Genomic DNA, 21,906 nt, shown 5'->3' with positions numbered 1-21,906 from the left:
TGACGGAGCTAGAGTTCTAGCACGGATTTAATAAAACTGAATAATTTTAGCCAAAATGTTGTATTTGTATAAAAAAATCTATTAAATATTTATAAATAATTTATTGAGGTCCAATAAACTACCCTTTTTAGAATCCATAATATATTCATAAACTTAAATTTTTTTATCCGCCTCTGTTCATAGTATGGATTTGAATAATGCGTCAACCGTGTAAAACTTTCTTTGATGAGACGGATAACAACACTTCTAATTATAAATAATAAGTAATGTTTATTGTAAAAAAATAAAATAAATTATTTGACTCGCACATATTCGCATTAGCGTATGCTACTTGGAGAATGACGAAGTTACAGTTTACTTGTATTTACCTCTCTACCTTACCGTTTAGGGTATGGGAAAGATAGTGTATACACAATACTTACCTCTACCTTACAGTTTAGTTGTATTTGGCTTGATTTTAATTTTTTTATACTTTTCACGAAAATTTGAAGACTTCAACTAAAATGAAAAGAAGAACAAAACGACGAATACATTTCTATTTTGGTAGACGCTAAATGTAAAGATGCTAATAATGGAAATGAAAATGACTAGTCTAAAATGGGGTACTTAATTAATAATGTCATTAGATACCCTTCTTATAAATTTCACGTGCTTCATCGGAATTTTTGGTGTTGACCACGTGAAGTACCCACGGTTTGTTGCGCAAAATCTTGGGACAAGAATCCCATGATAGACGTAAGACATTAAATAAGCAATTAACTTATGAAAGCTTTTTGTTGTCAAATTCATTTTTTCTTTGTTTCAGTTGTGATATCAATGTCGTTATTAATATTTGCAATAGAATGGGGGTTAACCGTAACTAAAAGTAGGCTCTGTTTGACAGCTAACTAAGCTCTAAACGCGATAGTTACACACAATTAACATCAACATGGTAGCCGGGATAAATAGGAGCATTTGATCACAAGAGAAATACATCAATTAATTAATTATGTCGCAATTTTAAATTGATTCAACGAGTCTATGTCCAAATTAGTATATTACTATTTCTTTTTTTGGTTTCTCATTTCTTTTTTTCTTCGATGTCAGGTAACTGCAATATATTACCCATCCAAGTCCTTATTTTTCTCTCAGTAATGACAATCCACCGTCCATGGAACAGGAAGTAGACACTTTCAACATCACAAGACAAAGACCTTAGACAAATATATTTATTTTGTAAAAAAGTCCAAATTCACTCACTATACAAAATACAAAAATTATCGTTCGACAAACAAATTTTGCAGTTAAGCAGCAAGAAATTTAACGATGAATAAACAATAAATTATGAAAAATTTTGTTAGCTACGAGCTATTAAATGCCAGTTTAGTAACGAAGTTCGTAATTATCTCATTTTTTATTGTAGTGACTCATATCTTTATACAAAATATAAGGTCGACAGTGATGGAGCTATCTTTATTGAAGGGGAGTCAATTGACGCTCTTTCATCGACCAATTACACTGCGTATTTTTTATGTATATATATAAACACTCACTACCCGTTCAATTCTCTTGCCTTCTTCATGTGCTTATTTTTTTTTATTAGTGAAAATTCTGACTCAGCCATCGCTTAGTGTTGAACTCCAAGTATTTGTTATTATTCACTACAATAAGTTCAACATGTATTTGTTATTATTCACTACAACAAACCACATGTGCAACTCAACATATATATGCTTTAGATTTTTGAAACAAACAAAACATATCAACAAACCCTTGGAACGTCGACGTCCCACAAACGATACACGGAATAAGGCTATCCAAATCCTCATTTTTCACGCAGTTGGACAACTTGTCCATGCCTCCATGCATGGGAACACTTTCATCATCATAAAGCTTTATACAATTATGCAAACATATAACATAAACTCAAATATATAATGTCAAATTTGGAGATTGCGAATTATGCAAATTTGAGGAACATAAGCTAAAAATTACATTAGCTTTCACTGGTCATTTTATTCTTTTCAAAAAGCAAAATACATAAAAAAGGAGATGAGATTGAGACATCTTAGACGGGTTGAATCATAACTCGGTATTTGACACAAACAACCTCTATATGAGGTCATAATCCATTAGCTGCTTTAATTTGATCCAATCCGCCTATTTGCCACATTATGTTTATCTAGTGATTTGAGCAATGAAAGAATCCAATTCCTTCCTCGTCTGGCCGCCTTCCACCACCGATCTCCGAATAGCCACTCCTAATTCCGCCGCTCTCCGACGAATTTCATTTCGTGCATTATTCACCATAAGTGTCACAATGACTTTTTTAATAATATGTGATTTCACCACTTCATTTCTACGTTCCCAATTATTCACAATAATTCCAACTCTTAAAAACTTGGTTATTAAAAGGCTATTTCTTGGTTGGTCAGAATGCATGGGCCATGCAATAATAGGAACTCCCATAGATAAACTTTCCATGCATGAATTCCATCCACAATGGCTCATAAATGCACCAATTGATAAATGTCCTAAAATCTCCAATTGTGGTGCCCAATCTCTTATTATAATTCCCTTATTTTTTATTATTATCCTCTCTTCATACCCTTTTGGAAGTTCAATTTTTCTCACTTCTCCTGAGAAAATATCTCCTTTATCAGCATCTCTCAATGCCCAAATGAACTTTATGCCACTTTCTTCTAACCCTATACAAAGCTCTTTGATTTGTTCATCTTTTAGTGAAGTTGTTGTTCCAAATGAAATAAAGATGACTGATTTTGGAGATTGTTTATCAAGCCATACCAAACATTTGTGACGTTGACAGATTGATAAATTGTTGCTTGAATAACGAGTAGTCATCACTGGATTGAATGGACCTATAGCCCATTGTCTTTTGTTTCTTTTTATTGGTTCTTTTTCAAGTAAATTAATAAATTTTCCTTCGATAACTCTGCTTGTGTTGTAAATATTTCCAGAATCAGGTTTTGAGTATTTCCTTTGAGCAGCCATGAAATCCATAAACTCTGACGTGAAACAACCTTCAAGATTACAGCACAAAAAAAAATATATATATATAAGAGATTGTTAATAAGAAAGAGTTTAATTTTGTATACACTGACAACGTAAAGAACTTTTTATAACTACTTGATCATCCAAAAGATATCTACAAATATCTAGGGGTGGCAATAGGCGGTTGAGACTGAATTTGGACAAATCAAAACAGGCAGAATCAATAAATGGGTCAGTATCCAACCCTGCATGCCCAAAAGTTAGTAGGATTGAAATAAGATGGCTATACAATGGGTAGTATATAGACCAACCTACCCAACTCTTATCAAGTTTTAATTTCTTTGTTTGTTTTCTTATAATTTATTAATTATCAAATAAAACTAATGAAACTTTTTTTCTTGTTACAACTTTAAATAACATATCAAACAAAAAAAAATATTAACTAATTTGACAAGGATTTTGATGAGTGGACTGCACATTTAGCCCAAATCAGCCTAACTTTTAGATGAGCTGAAGTTAGACGAGTCAACATGAGCTAATTAAGTTGTAAATGGGCGGGTTAAAAATTTGGGCTGGCCCGATTTTCCTAAGCTAATTTTTCCACCCTACTGATAACCCCATGAAATATGAGATTTGTAATATTGAAAATAACACATATAGTTACTATGATAGGCAGACCGTGACCTAGTACTATAAAAGAATCTCTACACTAACTTTAAACAACAACAAAACAAAAAAAAAAAAAAAAAAAAAAAAAAAAAAAAAAACGAGAGAGAGAGAGAGAGATTAAAAATAAGAGATCCACCTTCCAGAGATGGTAGGTTTTCTAGCATTTCAGCCTCAATAGGGAAAGGCTTTCCCATAGCTTCCCATAGAAACAAGAAGATAGTAAAAGCGGACACACTATGAAAGTTATAGGACTCAGCATTTGGTAATGAAGTGAAATCTTGAACAACATAAGCCATTAAAGAATCATGAACAACAACAACTCGACGTGCTGTTGACGATAAAGATCGTAGAAGTGAAGACACAGGGTTTCTAAGATGATACGATGATTCAAATGAAGGTTGAAGGTGTGAAGGAAATTTGATATTGGAATTAGGGTTTGGTGGAGGTGATTGAAATGAAGGTGTTGAAAATTCATGGAAATGAATATTATTGGAATGAGATAAACCATAAGCTCGAATTTTGGCTTGACGAGTATGAGTTTTTGTACTAACATAATGTACTGGAATATTGTAAGATGAAATGAGAGAAGAGAGATGAAGGAGCTGATTGAGGTGACCTTGAGCTGGAAATGGCACAATAACAACAACAACTTCATATTTTGTTGTCATATTGAAGATGATGCTATAATTTGCTAGTATTGCTTGTAAGTGTGTGCGTGTACGTATTTATAATATTTGACCCAGAGGAAGTTCAATTTGATGCTGTTTATGATATCTTTTTAGTCTTTTCTTCTTTGTCCGTTTAACAAAAATAGTATCAAAACCTAACTTTTGGATATATTGATGGAACAACCGCATATGAGATGAATGAGGATAGAGTACTCTATTTTTAGATAGATAGAACCTAAAGAGTGGTAGTGCCGTGATATATACAGTACATAGTAGAACCTACACTGGACAAGATAGCAATGATAGGATTTAACTTATATATGACAAACGAACGCGTACGTAAATAAATTTTATATTATCTATGTCATTTAATCTATTTGTAACATATATGCACGTAATTTTCTAGTTAGCTTTATTTTTATGACACAATTGTCGATTATTATGCAACTCCTGTAATTATTTTCTAGGTGACACATACATAAAAGTGTAAATTCTTTTACACATCAATTTATATAGCAGCAGAGGTGGTTTCAAAGATCGAACTTTATGGATTCGAAAAATTCTATCATAACCCATTTGATTTATATTGCCTTGTATATAAAATTTACTCATTAAGCATTTTTTGTATAGAAGACAACAAGAATTCTTTTCATGTAACCCCCACTAGCAACTTTTTCAGGGCAAAACTAATTAAGTAACAACATGAGCGTCGATTCAGAATTTTAAGTTTATGAGCTATGAATTCTTTTAAAAAATTATCAAATTTTGAATAAATTATTTATATATTAAATAAAAAAATTACAATTATTTATAACTCGTAACTAGAACTTTAATGTGCGAATATGGAAAGCCATTCGATCCTCTAAATGATGACATAAAGTAGTCATGCCAATCATGTAGTTAGCAACTCAAACGAGTCGCCATCTCAGTTAATATGAGAAGTTCTTTTAATTGAGGTGACAACAAACATTTACCATGGAAGGGTTGACCCTAGCTAGGGGTACTAGAACAAGCCACGTTCCTAGCTTTAAATGAACAAATTGTGAACAAATATTTGAATGACAATCGAATATTTTTTTTTTATGGACCAAGCGCCTGTTGTTTTTTGGAAAAAGGGTAAAAAATACCCCTCTACTTTAAAAAAATGGCTAAAAATATCCTCCGAATTTATTTTGGATCAAAAATATCTCTCCCATTCTAAAAGTTTTCAAATATACTCCCGTCTTGACGAAAATTATCCCACAAAATAACACGAATCATTTTTTTTAAACTTCATCATTTAAAACTAAATAATAACCCATAAGATCCCCTTATTCCCCCCAATATGTAGGTTTGAAGTTTGAGGGAACTGGGGGAATAAGGGGATCTTATAGGTTATTATTTAGTTGGGACGGATTTAAATGATGGAGCGCATTTAAAAAATGATTTCAGGTTATTTTGAGGGATAATTTCCTTTAAGACTGGGGTATAGTTGAAAAGTTTAAGGATGAGAGAAGTATTTTTGTCCCAAAATAAATTTGGAGAATATTTTTAGCCTTTTTTCCAAAGTAGAGAGGTATTTTTGACCCTTTTCCCTTGTTTTTCTGATAATAAATGACGATAAGGCTCGACCCAAGAACCTTGGCATGCTTTGTGAAACTGTGTTGTATTTCCGTGACGATCTCATATAAAATCCAACTTTATTGCAAGAGAACACATTTTTATCACTTATCATGTTTTTTTTATTGCCTTAACTAGCACGCGAGAGATTCTAAAGAGAAGATTAAATGTGTATGCGTGCATGCTCTATACAACAGTAATTGTATGACTTGTCAACATTAATTCCTCCTCCTAACCCAGTTAATTTCAAGAATATCGATCTTTGTTGGCATAAGTTGATGAGTTTCATTTGAAACTTGTTAAAAGCACATACATGAATTGTCAAGGGACCACATCTTCAATTAAAAAAGAAACAAGCTGATTCCTTTTGTTTATTCTAATTCGTCTCTCTTCATTATCTCATTCAAACCAGTGAACCAAACTATAACAACAACAACAACAACAACGTGTGATTTCATGAGTGGGATTTAGGAAGGATAGTGTGTACGCAATAACGCAGATTTTACTCCGTTGAGAAGGTAGAGATGCTATTTTCGATAGATCATTGGCTCAAAGAAAGATGAAAAAGAGGCAATAGCAACCAACAGAAACAACAACAAGATAATAAAATAACCGAGGCTAAAGAAACAATAGGTAGTAAATGAAATCTAAGAATAATTAAATACAAAAGTAGTACTAATACTCCGGGGATGTAAAAGATATACGCCAGCTACCAACTAACTTTCTACCACAGTTTTTGACCTCCACACCCTCCGATCAAGGGTCATGCCCTCGGTGAGCTGAAGTTGTGCCATGTCTTTCCTAATCACCTCACCCTAATACTTTCTTGCATATACCTTTATCTCTCTTCAAGCGCACTACAGCTAATCCTTCATACCTCCTAATCGGGGCATCTGCACATCTCCTCTTCACATGTCCGAACCATCTTAGCTTCACTTCTGTCTCTTGTCGTTTACTGGGGCCACTCCCACATTGTCTCGAATATTTCCATTCCTAATTTTATCTCACCTGATATGCTTACACATCCATCAGTATCCTCATCTATGTCACTCTCATCTTCTGTACAGGGAGTTCTTGAATGACCAACACTCCACCTCATATTACACATTCAATCTAACCAACACTCTGTAGAACTTACCTTTAAGTGTTAGCTGCACATTCTTATCACACATAACACTGGATGTGAACCTTCATTTCATGCACCTCGCCCCAGTACGATGTGTGACATCCTCGTCAATCTCCCCATTACCTTGGATTACTGATATCAGGCTTAAAACTCCCTCTCTTGGGGATAACCTGTGTGTCAAGCCTCATATCTACGTTCATTTCATGAGTCACGTCACTTAACTTGCACTTCAAGTATTCAGTTTTAGTCATGTTCAACTTTAAATCTTTTGACTCTAGGATTTGCCTCCAAACCTCCAGCCTCGCATCTCATCAATCAGTACAATGTAATATGCAAATAACATGCACCATGACACCTTTCCTTAAATGTGTCGCATCAGTACACCTATCATCACTGCAAATAAAATGGACTAAGAACGGATCCCTGGTGAAATCCCATCACGGCTGGAAAGTATTTTGAGTCTCTCCTCCGACCATCCTAAACCGAGTCGTAGCACTGTCATACATGTGTGTAACACCCTAGTTTATGCTATAAGAAAACCTCTAGCCTTCAAACATCACCATAAAACCCTCATTGGGACTGTCATATGCTTTTTCTAGATCTATGAACACCATATGCAATTCTGTCTTTCACTCTCTATACTGCTTAACTAGCTTTCTTACAAGGTGAATGACTTCTGTAGTCGATCGCCTCGGCATGAATCCGAAATAGTTCTCGAAAATAGACCCACTATTCCCCACTCTACTAGACACACTCTTCCCCGCTCTCGCTTCCATCACTTTCTCCCAAACTTTCTTAGTGTGGCTTAGCAGCTTGATATCCCTATAATTGTTGCAGTTTTGATTATCACCCTTGTTCTTATACAACGGAATCATCGTACTCCACCTTGATTATTCAGGCATCTTCCCCGTCCGAAAATGACATTAAACAACCTAAAATCCACCCTAAGTCTGTCTTGCCGGCGTTCTTCTAAAATCCCACCGGAATTTCATTTGACTCAGTCGATCTTCCCTTGTTCATCTTACACATTGCTCCCTCCACTTAGACAAATTTACACGCCTGCAATATCCAAAATCTTGACGACTCTCGGAGTGCATCAAATCACCCAACACAATGCTTGTGTCCTCTCTTTGTTGAAAATTTTATCGCAGTATGTCAGCCACTTACGTCTTATATATGGCTCGTCTGCCAATACGATGTCTTTTTCGTCTTTGATGCACTTTACCTGGTCTAGATCACACGTCTTCCTATATTCACCTTGGCTAGCTTGTATAGCTTCTTGTCCCCGCTTTTGTCCCCAAGTTCTTTATACAAAAGTTCAAACGTTGCAGTCTTTGTCGGCCGTAATCGCTAACTTCGCCTTATTTTTTGCCTTCTTATACCACTCTATGTCCATCCACTTCTCCTCCTCGTCTTTGCTCTCCACTAGCTTCACATATACTACTTTCTTGACTTCCTCTTTTCCTTGGACCTCTTCATTCCTCCACCGTTCCTTTTTATGTCCACTAGAGTAACCCTTTTAGAGCCCTAACCCTCTCTAGCATCTTTCTTAATGCAAGTCGCCGATGTGGATCACATACTACTCGCGTCACCGTTACTCCTCCAGGCCCCCAGTGGCAGGAAGTTCTCCCCCAACTCCTGGGCCTTGTCCCTTGTCAAGGCTCCCTAGTTGATCTTTGGTTGATCATACACAACTTTTTTTTCCCTCTTAATCCCTAAGTCCATCACCCAGAACCTATATTGGGTCGTGAGATTCTCACTCAAGATAACCTTATAATTTGTGCATAAACCTCTATCGTACTTCCTAAAGAGTAGATAATCAATTTGGATCTTAGCCACAGTACTCTGGAAGGTGATCAAGTGTTCTTTCTTCTTCTTGAAACTCGAGTTAATTTTCACCACGTCAAAAAACTTTAGAAAAATCCAACATCAATGTACCTCTTTTGTTTCTATATCCAAGATATCTAAGTCTTCATGCATATCGTCATATCCCCTAGAAGTCACCGTGATGTGATCATTGAAACCTCCTCTTAGGAAAAGCTTCTTCGGTGTAATACTAAACTCATTAACATCTTAAAGAAGAAAAGGCAACTTTTTGTGAAAATCTACTCCGATCCAATTTAAGTGGATTTAGTTTGACTGGATACGGAGTTTGAGAAATATAGGAAGATTTTTCAATCTTCTGATTATAAATTAAAGATGTGTGTAATGTACTAAAATGTTCTTTGAATTTTATGATTTTAAGCTTGCCATGTATGATGATTGAATTGTTAACTCACTGAATATAGAAAGAGACGCTATTTTCGAGATAAACTAAAATGAAAAGTAAGACACTTAAATTAGGACCGATCATGGGAGTACAAGTTTTAATTTTTTTTCTTTCTAAATTATCAAATCACAAGTGTATAAACCACGTGTAACGATTTGACAAGTGAAGTGTACGTGCACCTGTAAAATTTACAAGTCCCAGTGTTCTTGAGAAACAATTCTAAAGTGATGCATAGGTTGTCCTTGTTCAATGGATTATACTTTTTTAAGTACTGCGTGCTTCAAGGAATAATGTCTCCAATAGTGTCGGCCGCCGAAATATTTTTTGTACTACTTATCTTTGATCCTTTAGTTATATATAACTCAATTGAAGCATCAATTGATATATTATATTCTCTCAGTTTTAATTAGAGTGGGCACGGAATTTTAAAAAAAACAGAAGTTTTAAATTTGTAATATTAAATAAGTCATATATATTTTGTGTGGCTATAGATTATTGCATAAAGATAAATTATTCTCAAATATAGAAAGAAAACATTCTTTTTTATACGAACTAATATGAAAATAGATTCACATAAATTAAAAAGAGAGGAATATTAAATAAGTTATGGCAAGCTTCCAAATGTAAACGATTTATAAAATTAAATTTTAAATTCGCCTTTACTCAAAACCAAAAATTTTATTAAGAAAGAAGTATTTGTTATTCTATAATAATTTTGATAATTTGCATGCAATTGTGGCCCTTTGGTAAGTCGTAAAAAGACTCCACTTTATCACTATTTGTTCTTTTCCCCTCTCCCTGACTCCCTCCATATTTTCGATCCCGAAAAGGGGGAAAACATAAAGTAGTTGTACTGTATATTGGGTTCTTTTTAGCAAGTCTATTTATTTAACTCTTTGCCGACTTTTAATTATGTAAAGATTATCTTAGCAAATAAAATAAGGGGTAGAAATTATTTTGTTTATTTTGAACGACGCAAGTTATCACTGCACCAAAGGGGGATCTAGAATCAGCATTAATGTTTTAGGGAACAAAATGGATTAACTAGGAGTAGTTGATAAGCTAACTAAAAAGACTTAAGAGAGCCAAAAAGTAAGGACAAATTATACTTACGTCCGTCCCAAAAAAAATTACCAGTTTTCGCTTTTCAAGAATCAAACGAGTTATTCTTTGACCGTAATTTTTTCATACGTCTTTTAAATATTTTAAGTACTTTTTAAGTAGTTTTCAAATATGTAAATTTTATTTCAAAAAAATAAAAGATTCTAGTTAAATCACACGGTCAAAATTAAAAATTTGACTCTCAAAAAGCGAAAAGTGTCAATCTTTTTGAGACAAAGGGAGTAATACTTTTGCTTATCATTGGATCCCTCCGATATTATGTTAATTTTGTCATCTTTAAAAAAACAATATTAGGCCTGCGGTTTTACGGCTTGTCGAGGCTAATGTGTATAATTAAAAAAGATGACATATTTTAAGTGATTAAATTATATACGTCATAAGCGTTTGAGAGTACATGCAGAAACTTTTTCAAAATTTGAGCTAGAAGTATCTATAAGTATACTTTATCATGTGTTGAGATGCTTATACTCAAAGTATACAGTAATCTAAATGTCTAAATGAAAATTACTAAGCTATCAATTAAAAAATATATGTAAAACGTTAGTCTCTTGAACCAAACACCATTATTATTCTGTTCGGTTTCAAGAAAAAAGAGTTTTCGAAATATTTTTTTCAAAAATTAAAATCAGGAGCGGTTGGAAAGGCAACACCAAATTGTTCTTGGGATGTCCAATCAATTTTCTGATACTGCAAATAATCATTGTTTTTTGCGCGGATTCCCCTTCAAACGCGCTACTCTTTAATTTTTGCTCTTCATCTAAAAAAGTTATCGAAAATAATTTGAGATTCTGGGTTTGAACTCTGGCTCAATTAAAAAAAAAAAAAAAATTATGAGACAAGATTTTGCGAATCTTAGTTATGCTATAGTTCCAAGTTAGGCCTTATAAGATATAACTTCTGTAATTTTAAGTTATGCCTAAGGCAAAAGTTATATCGGAGACATAACCTCTATATAGAAACTATGCCTTGAGGCATAACTTGCCTTACGATTTTTTTTCCTTGACTTAAAAAGGTGGCTGAAAATACTCCGAGATTTTGGGTTCGAACCTTTGCTCGCGAAAAAAAAAAAAAAATCGCAAAACAAGACTTTGCAAAAAATTTATCTTATACAACAGAGTTTGCTTTAAGGCATAACTAAAGTCTTCCTTATGCAACAGACGTTGCTTTATTGCATAGCTAAAAGTCTACCTTATAAAGCAAAGTCTACTGTATTCGACAGATTTTTAGTTATGCCTTAAGATAAAATCAGCCACATAAGGCAGATTTTTTGTCAAGCCTTCCTATACGAATTTATTTTTATTTTTATAATTAAGCCAAAGTTTGAATTCAAAACCTTAAAGTATTTTAGGCGAATGCCAAAAATTAAAAACCAGCAATTTGGGTGGCAGAAATAATTGCACGCAAATAATTGCATTAATGACTTCATTCTATACATTTTGCAGGCTATATCTTGGGGACCCAGATACCACTCTCAGCGAAAGTACTTCTGGACTATATGTAAATAAATCTTCAGAATCTTATTGCCAACTTACGTCTTTTCCAGTTTTTTATTCTGTTCTATATATGAAAAAAAGAAAAAAGAAAAAAAAAAAAACGAATTGAAGTTGGCAATTGACTAAGTTCTAATGGGTTGCTCCTCCCTTGATGAGAGATTTTGAGTTCGAATTCTGGATATAAAAAATTCTTGATAGAAAATACTTCTTTCGAATAAGCCCTTTGCCGATATACTCGAGCTTCAATGTCTCAACAGACAGAAAATATTCCATTTTTTTGAATTAGAATATTGTTCGAATAATAAAGCGATAGACCAAGAAGTTATAAACTAGCTATACATGGTCATATGAGTAGTTGTACAAATTTAATAACTAAAATATATATCAATAACGCCAAGCATAGAAAGATAAATTATCAATTCAAGAGTCCAACAGTTATGGGAACCTTTTTCCTGAATTGGAAGGGTTTTTGGCTATTTTCGGATACAGGGCTAATTTTCTAGAAGGCATGTCAAAAGGTTTATATAGTATTATTCAATGGCATCCACAATATTATTAGTATAAGAATTATTGGAACGCAATGTACTTGGGTAGCAAAGTGTTTGGCAGATATTAAATGGTCTGGAGATGAAGTTATCTTTTAAAACACGAAACTAAAAGTCGTTGGCATTTGATTTCTGATAACAGATAAGATACCATTAAAAAATAGGACCCAAAAGTTTTTATTCCCACAACTTATTACATCAAATCAATAAATATATGACATATATTTGAATTATTATTTTTTTAATTTAATTATGCTTATATATATGTATATTCACCTCATTTTTCATAATGTAATTGGATATAAATGTAAAATGTCGGATCTAATAAATAGATTTCATATCTGGGTATTACTCATCCGATTTATTTTTTCGAGAGCCAAACTACATGTGCTTTGATTAATATTTTAAGATGCATTATTTCACCATATTGATATGAGAAATTTGTAACGTAATTATAGTACTTTTTGTATAGTTTTTTAGTATCTAAATTTAAATTGTAGAATATTAAATTAATCTAATCTAGCGTCGAAGATTAGTCAAATTATTCTCGCAATGCAAAACATGACAAGTATTTTCAAACAGAGAGAGCACAATATATGTGTTTTGTATTTATTAATTTGATGTAAATATTGTGAAAGGATATATATTTACATCGAGAGGGGAGGGGACAAAAATCTAAACTAAAATGAGAATTAATTGAAACTACCTCTGGCTATAATAAGTGAATTGTTATAAATATTATTTATTATTATGGATGTCTATCATTAGGAGAAATATTAGGGTTAGTGATTTTGGGATCAAGTCACTTTTCCCCTATAAATATAGAGGTTCTCCTTCATTATAAATCAATCTCTAACAAGAGAAATAAGAATTCTCCTCTCTTCTTTCCTAGCTTTATTATTTTATAACACGTTATCAGCACGAGACTCTGTCATTTTAAGTTTAATTTTCTATTTCAGATAGAATTCTTAGAGATTTTCGAGATTAAACTCATTTCGAGAATTTGCTGAATTGTGATCGAGTACCATAATAGAGATATGGGAGAGCTATATCATTTAGAGCTTGACATGAGTGCAAGCTAAGTATATATCTTACTTGATAATTATTAACTTTGTCAAAATTGAATTTGTGGTGGTATATGTTTGAACCACACGTAGCCTCACTGGAAACAGATGAAAAGTTTGCTTTCGCTGTTTGAAAGAAATTAAATTGGTGCTAAGTTCCTCCAGATGTAGGTAAGTAATTTTCTCTACTAATGTTGTTTACAGTGGTGAGATCCGTGAATATGTGGCATACGATCAATTGTTTAAAATCCTTATAGTACCTTAGCTTTTTCTTTTGCTACTAATAGTAAAATTATTACGTTGGATACGTTTGATCTATGGAATCTAAATGATTCGTTTGAGTATTCATGTCTCAAAGTTGTTCCCGAGGAACAATATCGTTAAGAGGGACTGTGATATTAATTTCATATTCTTTAATGGCTAAGAATGAGAATTTACAAGAAATATAAGAATCACCAGAAGTGACAATATTTCTTAAGTCTCTTTATGATTAAATTCACTTATGCCGCCTATATGAAGTGGTAATATTTCCTATGCATTGTAGTGGCTACAATTGAAGTTGTGTTAGAGAAAAATTCTTTACATCATATGTATGTTTCGATTTGCCCCTGAAGTAGCAATATCTTGAAAGAGGTTTTAAACTATTATAATTTGACATGATTAAGACACGTTCACATGATTATGGATGTTTCATTCTCGAAGAATGGAAACTTTTGATAAATCTTACAAATACAAATCCATTCCCTGGAGTGAATGTGATAGCATGTAGTAAAGCTTATAACTACGGACGTGTGTTTGGTTGTGACGTTATAACGACTCATCTCCAGAAGAGATCAAATAATTGAGAAAAATAATGAGCTATTGAAAGTTGTATATAAAACGCATCTAAATGACCAAGTTTCATTCCCGAAAGTGAATGAAGAAATACCGCAATACTGCCCCTATCGAACATGGGTACTAGTCTTTCAATTAGTATTAATTGGTCTAGATCTAATCATATTGTTTTAGTTAGTTCTTAATAAACATATACTTATTCCCTTTTGATTAGATAATGTTTTAATATTGGTGTTGATTTGCTTGTTTACTAAATAAAAGAATATAGATATGTTTCTGGAGGGTGCATAAAACCACCATATGGACATTAGATATATTAATCTGAGAAGTGAACGGTTCCACGTTGAGTGGTGTCCATTGCCAACTTTTTTTTTTTTTTTTTTTTTTCACATACTTTCTTTTCTGAAGAAAAAAAGGAGCAGTGAATGTTCATTGCAAATTTATGATATGATACTTTTCTTGTTGGTGTGACAATGTAATGCTAAGTGGATTAAAATCATTGAATAGTCATATAATGAATATGGCAATTGATTACAACATCATTATCTGTTTTCATTAAATTAACATTGTCATATTAACTCTTGGATACGTGCGAAAATTATTGTGTGTATACAAAACTTTTAAAATTTGAAAGATAAGTTATTGTATCCTAATAGTACTTATTTATTGTTTCTTATCATATTGTTATTTATTTTGATCAAGATGGGTTTTCTTTCTGAAGAAGATATTTACCATAGAAGTTGATGACAGAAGTATCAAAGATTGTATAACTTTATGTTTATTTTTTGTCATTTATGAATTTAAGAATGTCTTTATAATACCCGTTTGGTTGTAATTTTTCTTTTGTCATGACACCAATAATGTCAGGGTAATTACAAAATCAATTAAGGGCTGAAAGAGCTAACTATTTATCTAGAAGATTATGACATTAGCAGTGTCCAAACAATATGTGATTATGGAGAATAAATTAAAGGCTCCTGAAGAGGTTATATACTATTATGTAATTCGTTCTAGATTGTAATATACAAAGTTGTTATGATCGAAAAACAAGTTGTAGTAAACCCGAAGTTTACTAAAGTAAATGGCTATTATATTGAAGCTATAAATGATTGGAGGATTAAATATCTTGAAAATTATAGTGGGTAAGAAATATGTATATGAATGGTTACCCTCTTTATTCTCCAAATTGTACTACACAAATATAAGCATGATGAATCACATGGTAAACTAGAAGTTTATTGGTGCAAAATAATAATAATTCATGTCATACTAAACCAGAAGTTTACGAAAACATATAGCACATGGTATGGTAAACCTGAAGTTTACTAGTATAAATAATTTTATTAGTCAGCATGAGCGGTTTGGCCATCCCGATTCAAATATGATGTGAAAATTGAGTATTTGGCATATATTGAAGAACTAGAATATTCTTCAAGAATTTATTTTTGTTGCTTGTTCTTATGAAAAGTTGATTATACGGCAAATGTTGGGATTGTATTCCCAAATTACGAAAAATATAAAAGGTGAATATGGGCCCGTTGTTATGTGATATCTTAAATAGATGCATCAATGAGATGGTCACATATGCGTTTATTGTCAAGAAGTTGACATTTACAAAATTACTTGCTCAAAATAATCGAGTTAAGAGCATAATTTTCGGATTATGTAATCAAGACAATCCATCTTGATAATGCTAGTTTATATCCAAGCTAGTTTGACACCGAATGCCTCCGATAAATAGCTAAACCATTGCTTATGAGAACAAATATGTGTTGATCGAAATATGATATATTGCGTACAACAATACTTATATGAGCATCAATAAATTATGATATATTCTCCCTCATAATTGGTTGGGGTTAGGAGATATTTTCATCTAACAATTTTTTATGTGTGGTATATGATTAATTAATCTACCATGATGCACAGAGATGGATTCCCCAAAGAAGATGGGATATATGTTAGTTTTTCTAACATAAGGGGGGAAGAATAACAACCGAGAAATATGTTATGAATTATCATTAGTATGATTCTCATTCAAAAAGTAATTGACTCAAATGCTAGAAGCATTTTAAAATTAATTTCTAATTTCATTGCAAAATGCTCCTATTAAATTCATGTCCCTAAAGGATAGAGTCTACAGCATGCATGAAGCGTGGTAGACTAATCGGCTCCAAATGCAATAATCATTGAAAAGAAAGAGGAGCAAATGATTAACGATCATTATAAGGAGGCAATGTGCTCTTGAAGAGCCTACGACATAACACTTCATGAATCCTCATGACAGGTTTAGGTACCTAAAAATAATAGAAGTGATGAGATCTCAACAAGTTATGTCACATTGCGAACCGATACAAATGATATATCATCGACGATATCTTTGGTACAATATAGCGCAATATTGTAAAATATTGTAAGGATCTAAATTCTATGTCTATTACAGTGTGCTAACGTTGAAATTATTATCAAGTGAAATGACGCGTCTTGGTACGCGTAAAGCTTATTGGATTTCTGACAACAGATGAAGATGTCAAGCTTATTGGACCGAAGATGTCACATATTTAAATAGAAATAGATGTTGTCACAACCTATATGAATTACTTGACAAAATTATATGAAAATTCCTGAATAATTTGAAATGCCTGAAGCATATACAAGTTGTAGAAATTTGTTCATAATTCTTATATGAATTAAGTTAAGCAAGGTGAACGCGATTTTATCACCTTAATGAATATTTCGACTAAGGGCACAAATGACTCTATTTATCTTTACGTCTACTTGTGAAAATCAAAATCGTCATATGGTTGGTGCAAGTTGATTACTTGAATATTATTGAAACTCTTGAAGAGTTCTCAAAAGTAATATATTATTTGTTGAAAAAAGTTGAAATGAGAAACTTGCAAAAATTTTTGATCCTGAAGTGCCATATCTTTATGCAATTAATGCATTTATATATTTTGCTATGACTATGAGGGATTATAGTCATACGATGTTGTTCTACATGACAGTCACATCATATAAAGGTAACATCTATTTATAAAGCAAGTCGGGAATGCACTTGGAGTGATTTCAATAATATTATATATGCAACTCTATCCAAAAGATCGAAGATGCAGCAGCATACATAGCCCAACTAAAGAGAGGATTCATAGAAGCACAAGGAAAGTTTCACCAAAGTTGGTCTTCACACACGAGCTCCAGAAGAATGGTGATATCAATATGCAAGAGATTTGCTCGAGCGATAATATGGTCGATTTATTCACCAAGTCTCTACCAATTGCAACTTTCGAGAAGATGGTGCACAAGATTGAGAGAAGATTCAAGTTTTGGATTGAAGTTTTGGGGAGTTAATATGCGTTGTACTCTTTTTCCCTTTCAAGGTTTTTGTCCCATCATGGGTTTTTAATGAAAACCAAATGGCATACTATTAGAAATGTGTACTTTTTCCTTCACTAGAATTTTTCCCACTGAGTTTTTTCTAGTAAGGTTTTAACGAGGTATATTATCTATCAAATAGACATCCAAAGGGGAGTGTTATAAATATTATTTGTTATTATAGATATCTATCTTTAGGAGAAATATTAGGGTTAGTGACTTTGGGATCAAGTCACTTTTCCCTATAAATATAAATATTCTCCTTCATTGTAAATCAATCTCTAACAAGAGAAATAAGAATTTTCCTCTCTTTCTCTACAAATATTCTTGTTCTTTGCTTTATTATTTTATAACATGAATCATTATTAAACTCCCTTTTCTTTATTCTTACCTTTTCCCCCAGTCTTTTCTGATTTTTCTCTTCTTATTCGAGAACTAAGAAACAAGGATTCTTGGTGAAATTTTCATTGGTTGTTCTTTTTAAGATAATTATTTAATAGAGGGTTTTTTTTTTTTTTTTTTTTTAAATTTATGGACCTTTTTGTAGACGTTAGATAACTAATGTTTTACAAGTTTCAAAAATTATATTTGCTGACTTTTAAAAAGGGAAAACTATGTATATATACATGTTAAGGAGAAATATTTACGAAACGTAACGATAGTTTTCCTTATTTACAAAACATAACGATATATTACAAAACATGATGGATTTTCATATATTTTTCGTTTTTTTTTTTTTTTTTTCCAGTAAAATATATATATTTTTTATAAAAAAAATATTTTTTATATATATTTTTAAATATTAATTTTTTTTTTTGCTCAATGGCTTAAAAAATTACCTCATATTTCTATGTATGAAAGTTGTATGAAATGTGTATGTGTGAGCAAAATTTTTAATATAATTTTCATATACAAAATTTTGAGGAAAACTTTAAGCCTTGAATATTGTATGAAAATTGTTACAATGTTGTTGTAGTTGTATTAATTTTTAAATCTAACATGAACTTTATACATGAAAATGTGAGCGAAATTTTAAGACATGAGCAAGATACAAATTTCATTTGTTTTCATACACACAATTTTTTTTTTAAGCCTTGAACGAGATATACACATTTCATACATTTTTCATACACTAAATTTTGAGCAAACTTTTTAAGTCTTGAGCGAGATATACACATTTCATACAACTTTCATACATAAGTTTTTGAGCAAAAAAAAAAAAATTAATTTTTTTTAAAAATAAAAATAAATTAAAAAAAATATATTTTTTTAAAAAAATAAAAAATATTTTTAAAAAAATGATTTTTAAAAAATAAAAAATAATTTAATTTTTTTTTTTTTTAAATATAAAAGCATGTTTTGTATAGGATTTGTAATGTTATATTTTGTAAATAGAAAACTATCGTCACGTTTCGTAAATATTACTCCTTAAGATGATATATATGTCAAAGACCCTTTTAAAAATAAGGACAAGATCTAAATGGTGGACTAAAAAGCGATACCTATTACATAAATAACAGGTCATTGGCACTTAAACTATTTTGTGTTGGTCTTTAATTTTCGTCCCTCGTAACCAAGAATTTTTTTGCAGAGCATAAGATTATATTTGTGCATCATAAAATCACACAAGGTAATCCCATTTGATGGACACAACGTGCAATTTCTTCTAACTCAACCGGATTCTTGGGGCCGCAAAACTGTTGATTGGGCCGGGCCAGCGATTTACTAGCTTTGAGCCCACATCTTAATGGGCCATGCAAGACGTTTAGCATTTTGTTGCGCGGATTGGCCTTCAACGCAGGTCTTTAATTTTTGTCCGTCCTATTTGTGGTGTCTAATTTTTGCACCCGCTCTTATTAAATGGAAATATTCAGACCTACTTCGTAAAACATAATTTCTGTAACATTTTTATATTTGAAAACTGCACTTTTGCCTCGCTCAGCATAAATTCTATAGGAATTAAGTTATGTGACATAAGTTTTGTTGTATTTTTCAGATTATGTTGAGTGTTGAAAGTTTTTCTTTGTTCGGCATAAATTTTATGGATATTATGATACATATCCCCAAGTTAAACTTAAACTATGTCTTGCGAAATCTAAAATTATGTCGTTTTTCAAATTATATTGAGTGTTGAAAGTTTTATCTTGTCTGACATAATTTGTGTGGATGTTATGATACATATACCGATTAAACACAAACTATGCCTTGCGATATCTAAATTATGCCCCGCCAAAAATGTTGAAGGACAAAAATTAAAGACCACAAATTTGAGAGGCAAAAACTAAAGACTACCCGGAATAGGGGCATAATGTACCCATTTCTCTTCCTATTGAGTAAATTTAAATATTAAATATTTATAACAAAGTTTGTGTATGTTTTTCATCTTTTTGCATGGACTTATATACTATCACTGGATAAATGTTTATGTCCTTAACTCCTTAAATCCATGTTCTGTAATTGTGTAATGGCTAAACGATCAAGTATCAACCCAATTCAGTATTTTTGACATGTAATAGCATATATAGGTGGAAATGCTAGTACAATTTCAATGAAATGTTAAATTTTGAACTCATCACAATCTTAATAATACAATAAACTCAATGCTAAGTTGAACCATCAAGTTTAAATCTTTCTTTTAGAAGATAATTTAATGTAATTAAACATATGATATATCTTTCTTCCCCATGCATTGGAACTCTTAAATGTTTACTCTTTTACTTCAATTGTTGCTTGCAAGGCCATAGAGATCAGGATTGCAAAAATCTGAACAAAAAATTACAAATCTGAACAAAAAATTACCAACACGATCACTAAGAATGACAAGCACTCAATGTCCTTGATGAAATGCCAGTGAAAGGAAAAATTATAAGAAAGAGCACTTGTGCTCAGTGGCAGGCCAGGATTTTCACGGAGGTTTCAAAATATGAAAAAGTAAACACACGAAAAAGCCAAAGAGCGTTCAACTTCTATTATATATACATAAAAAATAATTTTAACCATGTATAAATAGTGTAATTTTTCGCCGGAGAGGGTTCTGATGAACCCCTTGGCTCTTCCTCCCTCCGCCTCTGCTTGTGCTCCTAATTGGAGAGATTATAGGGAAACAGAGAGAGAAAGAAGAAAACACAAACAAATGGATGAAGCCAAAGAGAAAATGGTGTAGTGAGTTAAGGATTGATTTCCCAGATTGTCAAATTGGTTGCAGAACAATCTTAAAAGGAGACAATTCTGGATACTCGAGCTCAACCACCCTCCCCTGCAGTTGTTCAGGTACAAGAATCCTCCCCTATGGCTGCCTTTTAGACTTAAAATTTTAATCACATTCACAGTTACTTGTTAATGTATTAAAGATTAACCGCATTAATTAGTTTAATTGAGTTCAATCTTGTATACGATGTGTTTGGTATATGAGGAACAGTTGGTAGATATGGAGCACAACAACAACAACAACAACATACCTAGTGTAATTCCACAAGTGGGGTCTGGAGAGGGTAGAGTGTACTCAGACCTTACCTCTACCTTGGGAGGTAGAGAAGCTGTTTCTGAAAGACCACGGCTCAAGAAAAAAAATATGACAAAAGGGGTCAGATAAGAATTGACGAAAGTAAAGAAGCCATGACAAAAATACTATAGATAAGCATTATGAAGAAAAGTAACAAGAACTAAAGCATTGAGGCCAATAGGATAGAAATATTACTGCTGGATAATGATCCTCCTTTAGTCCAGATTCTTGCTTAGAATATCTAATGGCATTGAAATATTCAAGCCTGAATCATCTAGATCTTCCGTAAATGCCTTTGCCCCCTCTTTCCTTCCTAGTCATGTCAACAGGAATAACCCGATATATGGAACTGAAGAGGAGTTTAACGACATTGATTTCTCTTATGCGGATGACTTGATGACATACTGAATGAATATGACTACTTGGCTAGTCGCATAGAAGACCGAGAAATCAACAAAAGAAAAAAAGATGCGTCAAGATTTGAACTTGCCAACTTGGACTCTTTGATGAGGAAGAAGAAAACATATCAAGTTGGATCTCGTAGAAAAATGAAACAAGGAGTAACCTTTACTAGATATCACACTATTAGTTGTTTATTTTGGATCTACAAAAGTCAATGTTTAGAAGCACGGAGCCATGTCTCATTTCT

General features: G+C 32.3%; 1 protein-coding gene across 1 annotated transcript; it reads right to left on the bottom strand.

Annotated features, from left to right (window-relative positions):
• Positions 1 to 1,873: 1,873 nt before the first annotated feature.
• Positions 1,874 to 4,578, bottom strand: LOC132049118 (zeatin O-glucosyltransferase-like). Its single transcript, XM_059439787.1, has 2 exons — positions 3,797 to 4,578; positions 1,874 to 3,020 (listed from the first exon to the last, which is right to left on the bottom strand). Exons 1-2 carry the CDS (start codon positions 4,326 to 4,328, stop codon positions 2,158 to 2,160), a joined length of 1,395 nt encoding a protein of 464 aa, XP_059295770.1. The 5' UTR covers positions 4,329 to 4,578; the 3' UTR covers positions 1,874 to 2,157.
• Between the last annotated feature and the right edge of the window lie 17,328 nt (positions 4,579 to 21,906).

Source organism: Lycium ferocissimum, chromosome 3 (genome assembly GCF_029784015.1).
Source record: "Lycium ferocissimum isolate CSIRO_LF1 chromosome 3, AGI_CSIRO_Lferr_CH_V1, whole genome shotgun sequence".
Lineage (NCBI taxonomy): Eukaryota > Viridiplantae > Streptophyta > Magnoliopsida > Solanales > Solanaceae > Lycium > Lycium ferocissimum.
This window is presented reverse-complemented; position numbering and strand designations above follow the sequence as displayed.

What these genes read in the sequence shown, in the direction of transcription:
- LOC132049118 (XM_059439787.1), bottom strand. Translation starts at nt 4,328, where the DNA reads ATGACAACAAAATATGAAGTTGTTGTTGTTATTGTGCCATTTCCAGCT. An exon ending in AAACCTACCATCTCTGGAAG is followed by an intron (nt 3,021 to 3,796) that starts GTGGATCTCTTA and finishes GTAATCTTGAAG; the next exon opens with GTTGTTTCACGTCAGAGTTT.